This window comes from Cryptomeria japonica, chromosome 11 (assembly GCF_030272615.1).
Source record: "Cryptomeria japonica chromosome 11, Sugi_1.0, whole genome shotgun sequence".
In the NCBI taxonomy this organism is placed as follows: domain Eukaryota; kingdom Viridiplantae; phylum Streptophyta; class Pinopsida; order Cupressales; family Cupressaceae; genus Cryptomeria; species Cryptomeria japonica.
In genome coordinates, this window is record NC_081415.1 from 675,642,128 (window position 1) to 675,652,410 (window position 10,283).

Below are 10,283 nucleotides of genomic sequence, written 5' to 3' on the forward strand. Positions count from 1 at the left end.
TTCGGGGTCATTTGCAAAGGGTTTTGAAACTTTTTATTGACTTTTGCATGGAGAATCACATAGAGTGGTGTATTGAATGAATTATATCATATGGCTATATTTTAAAATAATTAATGAAAATCTAAGTTCTCAACATGTCTAAATAAACATCTCTGTATCAATAAACACATTATGGTATTTTATTATGCTATTATAAATTTGGAAATAGAAATTTGAAAAATACAATTACAAATTAATATTAGATTCTAATTGCAAATAGTTGATAGACTCATAAAATATCATCAAGTTATCAACCATAATAATATGCTTCTGTAATATGAACAATGAGATACAGTAATAAAATTAATAAATACCAATCTCTTATAGTTGCCATTCATCCTCACCAAATTCAGAGCTTTCTTGATTCTTGTTTGTGTTTTCTTCACTCTAAGTCTGCATACCTTCGTTGAACTGCATCTCAATGCTACGACTAGGTCAAGTACATGAGTCAGTAGTTCCACTAGTACTTTGGTTTGAAGTGTTTCCCAAACCTCTTCTTTCACATTTAGATCTCCAGATTTACAGTGCCCTATCATAAGGAAAAGTGTGGACATCATACCTAGATGTATAGAGCCTCAAGCAATTTTCCAAATTTTTGTCTAGTTTGTTTCTTAGCTTTGATTTTAGGAACCCCAAAGCACTGAAAACTCTCTCATCTTCCACTGAACCCAATATCATGGTAAGACATAAATCAACAAGCTTCAAATATTCTGGCATTGAATCATGCAACACTGCGTTCTCAACTATATATTTCCAAAGCCTTGTTAATGATCCCTCTTCACGGGGGTTCTCCATTGTTCCATATTGTTCCCTCATAGTGTATGCAAAACAAGATGATTGCTCTATAAGATGAGTTTCATCTAATAATCCAATTATAGTTACTTCATTTTATTCTCTATATATGCAAAATTATTTTATCAAAGTTAGTACCTTACTTCAAAAATCATATGCACTGTTGAGGCTCCAATATTGAGGAAACACAATAGACATGCCTTCGAGTAGGTTGTCAGGATGGAATCTGTTTCTAATTTGTGAGGAAATATGATTGGCAATTTTCTTCATAGAAGTAGTTACAGACTAAACAATCTTGTCGAAATCTTCCCTTGTAACTCTTGCTAGTTGCTTCTTGGGGCGCTTTCCTGGTTCCTTGGGATCGACCGTGGCATAGAAGTGCATTGGTATCTCAACTCCCCATACATTGGCACATACCTCCCCATTTGCATTGATTTATAAAAAAATATTAGGATTGTTCAAATCTGTGAGTGTCCGCCACTTAACAAATTTTTCATTTGATAGAGTTGGTTGATTTCAATAGAGATTATTGAGGGTCACGCATGTCATCTTATGTAGCATAGCATATTATGCAATATATAGAGCTCTTTTTGGGTAGCCTTCATAATATTCCTCATTTCCTCTAGAATGGACAGAAGAGATGCTAAAGTTAAGAGTGTCTCTAGATTACTTAACCTTTGAAGAAGGTCAAGAAATTTCAGTTGCTCTGATTCATTGTGAGTTGTGTGAAATAGTCCAATCAAGGATGGATATTTTGAAAAAACATGATGCACTAGACCATCCAAAGAGATCCATTTGGTATCATTATCCTTGAGAAGCTTGTTCCCATTAGTTATTACATCAACAAAGTGTTGAAATTCCATAAATCACTTGGGACTTCAACAGAAGTATGATTAGAGCTCTTTGATAAAAATTTCAATTTTTTTTACCGAAGCATACTTGCTCACAATTCCAAAAGCTAAATTCATTCTGTGAGTCATGCAGTGAATTGAAGTAATGTACAGTGCAAATTAAGTTTTAATCTTTGTACAAAGATTGTTCCTGTGACCTTGCATTGCTGAAGCTCCATCTACTCCAACATACATCAATATTTTGGCAACTGTCATGTCATCCATGCCTCCATATTCAATTAAACTTCTCTTTACTAGTTGAAATAAATTTTCCGCTATCGCACTCTCCTTCATTTTAGCAATAGATAGTAGATGAGGTTGGCGGGTATGATTATGTATAGTATAAACATGCATGCATACCCATGAAGTATAGTCTACTATCGTAACTTTGTCTAAAAATATACAATAAAGTTTGACTCTCTTATTTTTTCCTTTACATATTATTTTTCAACCCTAGCAAGACAACTTTCCCATTCCCATGCACTATTTACTGCCCAGTATCTATTAAGATAGTTAGGAACTTTTAAAATGTGTAATAAACCACTAATTGATGGGAAATATTTCATAGCATGCCCTTTGCTCAAAATATAAAAAATAACGCTTAATTGAACAACTTTTCCTAGTTGTTCTATTTGCATTGAATTTCCAAAACTAGCTTCAATAGAACCTTTAACTTCAGCAGGATTTGCCTGTATTTCCTCATGAAAATAATACTCTTTGGCATTCCTCACATGCTTACATTCCTCCTTTGTTTTCCATCTTATCACTGAATTTTCAACTTCGTTTATCATTTGTTTTTCATAAACTTTACCCATAAGCTTTTCTATGGTGTCAAATTTTTGCTGTAACCTAATTTCCTTGTTATGTTTCCAAGTGCAAATCTTACACCTACATTCTATTGGAGGCTCACCTTCAATTGGATTCTCCACTGGCTCAATGAATGGATACTTTGATGTCCAAATAGTTTGAAAATTCGTCACTTACATATCCCACTCCTGATCCTTTTTTGATCTGGCTTTTCTTTTCCCCTTTCGTGCATTATCATCAATGGTATTATCACCCAAGTCGATTATATCATTCCGGTTAACTTGGGCATCTACTAGATAATCTTCTTCAAGATCATCCTGATCTGAGATATCAGGTTCGCCGTCATCTTCAACATGCGGTGTAGGTTGTGAATTTTGTACTTGTACTTGTGATGATGTACCTTCCTAATTTTCACCATAATCTTTTCCAAAGCCAAAGTACAAAGACAACATTTTGCTTTTTGTTGGCCTCTCATGGCCTTCCCCACATTCAGGTTTCCTACCCTTCTTCCTATTTGACATCTCCAATGAAATAAAGGATGCCAAAAAAATATCAATTTGTTGAAGAAGAAATAATAGACTATAAAGTATAATATTTGTTTCATTGGCCCTACGACCTACAATCTAGATGTCTGAGGTCTGAATCTCCTGGCTAACCACTTGACATTGATGGGTCCCCACTAAATAAGATTGAAATCAATAGTGAAAACAAATATAGATAAATTCAGAATAATATTATAACACTTGAAAAATATGATTGCTCACCTTTAGGTCACTAGCACTCGCTAATGCAGTCAACAACAATGATTTTCCTTGGTCTGAAACTTCACTATTGATAAGAATTCAAAGCTTAGAACCCACCAGATTGTGTAGAGATAGATTTGATCTTTGAATGTATTTATAAGAATCCTTATATGGTGAATTCCATAGGAATTTTATATGTTATACAAATACTTGGTGAGTCCCATGTAACTATAACACGACATGTAATTTTTGAGGCGATTATGGGTCGTCCAAATAATTGGCAAATAAAATATAGTTGGCGAAAGTTGGGGTGAATGGATACATGCATCAGCAAAATGTCAGACGAATTGGGTCCTTGTGGCTAAAAGGTCTTCATATGCCTATAGGAGAATTATGGTCATCTATTAAGGCAACCTCGAAGAGTGTAGGAGAAAAAATTAAATTTACCATGTGTCCACCATATATTGTATTGGTGAAATCCTCGCATAGAAACATTTAATTACATAAAACATATGGTGATCGGGCTGTGAATTTGACGGAAATTGATAATGTTCTGGCGACATGGCCACCCCCAGTCGGTTCAAACTATTCGTTATTTCCCATGTCACCGACATGAAAAATTTGCCATTGGCGAATATTCACCACTAAAGTAATCTCTGAGTTACAAACTCCTCATCAACAATCTCCACATATGTTGACATCAATGGTAGCATATCAGCCAATATCTAATAGATACTATAACTGATTAACCTTCCAACAATTGATTGGTATGGGTATTTTGCATTAGTAGTGTTTATATGTGGTGGGAATAAATATGTAATTGTGATTTATTTAAGATATGTGATTAAATTTTTAAGAAGTTTTAAGGAGAAGGGAACCTATTTGACATTTATTTTTATAGTCAATATATCAAAAGTTTAAATATATGTGAAACACATTGTAAAAAGTATATTGTCAATTGAATCCACACACCTTGATAATTTTATCACGATAACACATACGTAAATCCATACCAAATAAAATGAATTTACAAGTATTAGGTAGATGATATTGAAGAAAGAGGAACCATTTGAAAAGAAAAACAAATATTTGCAACACCATAAGATGTTTAAAACTCATGAAGCTTTAAGGTATGGGCTTATTGTTAATCTTTATTAGAGGTTGTAGTACTTACCCTAGTCCTATGTTTGGAGGATAAGGAATAACAATTGTAAATTTGGAGGCTAGTAACACTAGAGGATGGAGGAATTCCCATTATTTCAAGTTAGCTTCTCACTCTGAAATGGTGATTTACATGAGAAGGATTGTTGCTTCCTATTTTTCTTTCTTTTGTTGCTCATGCATTTGAAGAATACATGTATTGTCAAGTTTAATTTTTTGGGTACATGTAAGGGATTTGGTGTTGAGCTCAATATTAATCAAAAAATTATACCTTTTCGAGTGTCATATCTTAATTTGGATTGTTGTTGAATAATTCAAGAATCTGTTATTTGAGAGTTTATGACTGAGAACTCAAGAATTCAACTCGAAGCTACACCCTTCTGAGGGTCATAGGGTAGCTTAATGGATCTTTGAACCTGATTTCCAATTTCTTTCTTCAAATAAACATCTTCTTGAAAATGTGTATTTATTTTATATAGCTAGTAAATTTTGTTATTTAAATATTAAGGGCTATCCCTTAACAAGGTAAAGTTTGAGGTTTCAAGGATACACATGCAAGAATAATGTAATGAGGGGGGAATGTTAACAAATGTTAGAATAGATTCTATTACATTGTTATGTTTGTTCTAGATAGTGGTTATGCTAAATGCTGAACAATTGTGCAACTGTGTTGGTTGAACCAACCAACTCTCATATAAAGTCACCTACCCAATCCATGGTTGAATTATCATTAAATAATCAAATTTTTTATTTGTAACTTAAAATAAGGTCTATTTTAAATTTTATTATGGTAAAAAATGTATGAAAATACAACAAATTTTTGAATTATTTTTTACTAAAACCTTCCACCCTCACTGAGAAGACATGTTATAACTTCACACTAGATGTTTCACACTTATATTAAAATCAAAATATTTAGAATTTTCCATTTTTTAAAAATTCAACAATTATAAATATAATTTATAATAAAAATATTTATTTAAATATTATCTTTTGTTTTCTCACATTCTAATTCTCCTTGTTTTTCACACTAACTAACTGACCTTTATCCTTATTTTATGCTCATACATTTTTTGAATTGATCATTCACACTCATTACAACATAATCAACTTATAATTAAATTAAAAATATGTGCATGAAATTTAAATTTCCACTCTATTTAATTTAATCCATTGAATTTCATTGTTCCTAATAATTTTTTTTTTTTTTGTCCATTAGTGTTAAATTTGAGGAATATAGAGGAAGGAGGAATGCAAGTGACATTAGTTAGCAAGTTACTTAAGCATGATTTAATACATTAGAGAGATTAAAATCTTCAATACAAGTTATAAAGTTTCTTCCTTGGGATAAGTAAACCATTCATAATGCAATTAGAGTTAGATGTATTAGATGCTAGATGGATGAAAAGTAAATCTGTAAAGGATGCTTTGAAGGCTAGGATACATGGTTGACTATTTAAAGAGTAGAAAAGGAAATCAAGAGAGAGTTGTATTGGCAAATAAGAATGCATGATGAACATGATTCTTTCATAATGAAGTAATGATTATAGTTATTCAAAGATAAGAATTTTATTTATTTTAAGTGACTCTATAAAACTGCTTTCACCTCTAAGGGGACATGTTGGCAAGAATAAAAGCTATACTTTTAGCTAAAGGGTTTTGAAAAATTGATGGAATTAAATACAATGGGATATTCAACCCAGGTACAAAATTTATTATAATTCAAGCTATTCTAGAATTTATAGAGAAGCATCACTACTTGATGCTTTTGTTGACAATGAAAAGTGTATTTTTTCATGGTGATTTGAATGAGGATCTCTTTATGGAGCATACACTTATTATAAACTAAAGAATTAGATAACTATGGTTGGAATGAAAAGATTGATTTTTTTTAAAATTGTCGAGGATCGTAGTTTGTATGTTTAAAGATGACTAGTGTTGATATTGTCATTACTATGCACTATGTTTGTGTTATAATTCTAAAAAGAGAAATATAAATTTTATTATTGAAATGAAAAAATAAGTTAGTTTGATATTTTTACTATTAAATTTTAGTAGGCACAAGATCGATATGCTTTGTATCAAGCAACATATCGAAAATAAGTGATGTTAAAATTTAGGAAGGAAGATGCAAAGGCTGAACTAAAACTTCATGTTTTTCTAAAACCATGTTAACAAAGGATACAAGGATGGAACTAATAGGTCCCATAAAATATCAAAGGCTAGTTGTATTTATTCTATATCTCATATACACCTACATTATATATCATTGTTTGAATTTAAAGGCCACTTAATGTTCAGATAAAATTTACAGGGTGTATATTAGGATACATGAAGGAAATTTTAGATTTTCATCTAGAACTTAGGATATAGGGTTGTTGTGTTCAATTTTAAAGTAATTCAAATCATGCAAAGAAATCCTAGTGAAAGTATATCTACCTATTTATATATCTTCATGTTAGGGGATTGATCAATATCTTTGACTTTTCAAAAGTAAGATTGTAATTTCAAATTTTTAGTTAAGATAGATTAGATTAGACTTTCTTAATAATTCCATGAAGTAGTGTGGTTGCAAGAGATGATATATCAACTAGAAATGTTTGATATTTGATTATCCGTGAATATTATAGATGTTTTCAAATTGATAAGAGCCTTATCTTTCATATGAGAACTTTAACTTATTGAAATCAACTCCCATAAGGGTTGTGATTGTTTGGAATGTCAAATAAAAGGATTGAGCATGATAAATCAAGTGAAATGGGATGAGTGAGATTATAATTAGACATGTGTTAAAATACAATAAGATGGAATAGTAGTTTTTAACATTGAAGTCAAATATTGAAAGTAAAATTTATTTACAATAAAGTTGTTACAAAGAGTATGGGTTTGAGATGTAATCATGGTTGAGATATTTTCCATGGATGCAATCACCTCTCAATTTTCTAACTTTGTTTCAAAAACAATTCAACTCTTAGTACATCTTAAATTTGATCTCATGGTATTGTTTTAATTAAGAAAATTATGGAAGTGATAAGGCGCATTACGAGGCTTTCTATGTAAGGGTTAATGTTCAAGATTTTTGCACACCTTGACCATGCCTCATAACTTACTTCCCAATAATAGTAAAAGTGAAAGGGGTGGCTTTTCTTCTGTCCCTTCTAGTGATTTAATTATCAAAAGAAAGAAATAAAGTGAAAGGGGTGGCACTATGTATTAATGTTTATTGGAAATGAATTATATTGAATTAAATGAATTATCATTTCCCAAATCTTAATAAAAATCAATTTGCGAACGTGTTGGAGAATGTAGCCAAAATCTAATTTGATAATGTTTTTCATTTGTTAAGAGATTGAATGCTTTTAATGCTAAACAACAAATGCATAGTAACAAATTACATATAAGAACATATATACTTTTTTTCTAATTTCTATTTTATGATTATTTTATTATATGAAAATGTACTAAGATAATATCTTTATAGATATTAATTTAGACTCCAATGTAAAATGTTAATGATTAGATTTTTAAATCATTCACATTAAAGTAGACACATTTTGAAGAGAAAGATGTGACATTAAAATGCATGGCTAGAACATTATAATTAAGGGTTACACTTTTCTGCTTACAATAGTGTAAGATTTTAGATGTTACATTTTTCTTTTGTCAACAGCAAAACAGGCCACTTTCTTGGAAATTGATAGGAGTGCATTGTTGAAACTTTACAATAACGAGCGCAAGCGAGCAGAATTCAGAGTCTTACTAAAACCGGAAACGATAATGTGAATGTTAGCTAAAGACCAAATCTAAGAAACACAAATCCACTTAAACAAATAAACGTACGTAATTTCATGTCCTCATCCTATTCTACTTTGGATTTCCCAATTTATGCTCCTCTGGATTGTAAATGTTGTCCCTCTGCTCAATTTCGAGAATGCGGCGTTCATTGGAAGCCTTCGTCTTCCAGGAATCGAGATGCCCTTCCACTTTTACCATACTCATATTCAATTCATTTATTTTCTTGAATAACAGAGGATGCTCCCACGACAGAGATATAGATGCAAGAAAATGTTTTAAGAGTATTCCAGGTTGCCTTATTTACTGAACAGATCTCAGATAAATGATGGAGGGAACACAAGGCGAGCTCCTCCAGAACTTATCGTGCAATCTAAGCATCTCTTATGCCTTTCTATTCGTCTTGGGCGTGCAATCGCTGTGCACTAGCATGCACAACTTCGCAACTGCACCAATCTGCACCATTTCGTTCAATATTCGCTGAGACGGAGAAAATTTACAAATAGACCACAGGATCCGAACGGCCTTTTCTGTTGCCAAGGCCGAAATTCTCATTATTTTCTTAGACACCGAAGGGACACCCATGGCGTGGTCGACCAAGGCGGCCCGCCCTTCTGCACATCCACACAACACGTCGAGAAGACATAACATCCTCTCGCAGATTTTTTTTTTCTCAACACTCTGATCAGGAAGTGATTCAATCAACGCGGAGACTGCGCCAGCCTGGATGGCTTTTATTCTGCTGCGCCTGCTGGTCGAGCTCATTGCAGTCAAAACCTCGAGCGCGGCAACAGTTGCCTTGTGGCACACCTCCTCCGTCAACACTTCCAGAAGTCCTTCAATTAGATCATCGTTGGCATTCATAACAAACCGCTCGAGGACTTTTTTTGACACCTTCTGTAAGAGCACGGCGGCATGAAACCGGGCGTTGGAGGTGCCTCTCTTAAGAATGGATGCCACGGAGGCCAGGCAATTGGCGGTGGCGAGTGAATCGAAGGTCTCTTCAGGCAAGGGAAGAGAATAAAGGATCCCCAACGCGTCCTCACAGGCTGCAGTAACTTCATAGCAGCAACCGGCCTCGTCAGTTTCGGCGCTAGGGTTTTCAATTAGACAGACCAAGACAGCCGGTGCATCGGAAAAAGCCATAAGCCGTCTGTTGCTCTCGCTCTCGCCCGCTACAGATCTGAATTTCTTCAACGCCTTCACTTGAAAGGCCGAGGCCGGGGATGACTCGCTGTCACGGAGCAACTTATGAAGTTGATCGGTGTCAAGTGGCGGCGGGGGCGTGGAGATCCGATGGACGCCCTTGGAAGAATTGAGGTCGCACCACTGTTGGATGAGCCGCCACAGCGTGTGGTTGGGTGTGAGCTCGGAGTTGTGAATGTGTTGCCTTGTGATAGGGCAGGTCTTGTTCCCCAGTGTGAACATCCACTTCTCAATGCTCTGCCTGTCGTAGGTGACTCCCGTGCAGAGCGTGACAGGGTCTTTCATGAGCTGCATCGATATCGGGCACAGGGAATACGAAGGGATTTCTATCTCTGCAGAATCCATCCCGTTCCGCACAAAACAGAAACGATACCGTAGAGGCTTTTGATAACACGTCTGAAGGCGAAAGAGTTATGGAGATAATACACGTTGTGGAGGATACAGACGCTTTAATAGATTCGTTTAGTAGAGACAGATAAATGTCAATGATTGATTAGAATATTGTTCTCGTTGGCATTGGTTAGTGCTGTGTTGCTTGGGCATAAAAAATGTTTGCAAAGTCAACACGCTCTGGAAATATAAAATAATTGTTCCGTCTAGCACGCACAAAGTTAGCAAAGGAAAGCTGCGCTGGCGCTCCCTGATGCACTGTCCACATTTTGCCTCCCCAAATATCGCCCCCAGTGCTGCAATCTTTTATCGTGAAGTTTCCAAACCCAAAGGATCCATCTTCTAACAATATCAATATTTGGTTGAATCCCATAGAATCTCCCAATTTTTGAGCAGACAATTTGGCAAGAATAGAATTAGGAACATCAATGTAAATTTGAGCATCCTCTGTAAACATAAGAGA

The 10,283-nt window shown here is 34.2% G+C and overlaps 1 protein-coding gene across 1 annotated transcript; it reads right to left on the reverse strand.

The window, feature by feature from the left end:
• Nucleotides 1-8,608: 8,608 nt before the first annotated feature.
• LOC131038185 (E3 ubiquitin-protein ligase PUB23-like) lies at nt 8,609-9,775 on the reverse strand. The gene has a single exon (XM_057970530.1). It carries the CDS (start codon nt 9,773-9,775, stop codon nt 8,609-8,611), a length of 1,167 nt encoding a protein of 388 aa, XP_057826513.1.
• Between the last annotated feature and the right edge of the window lie 508 nt (nt 9,776-10,283).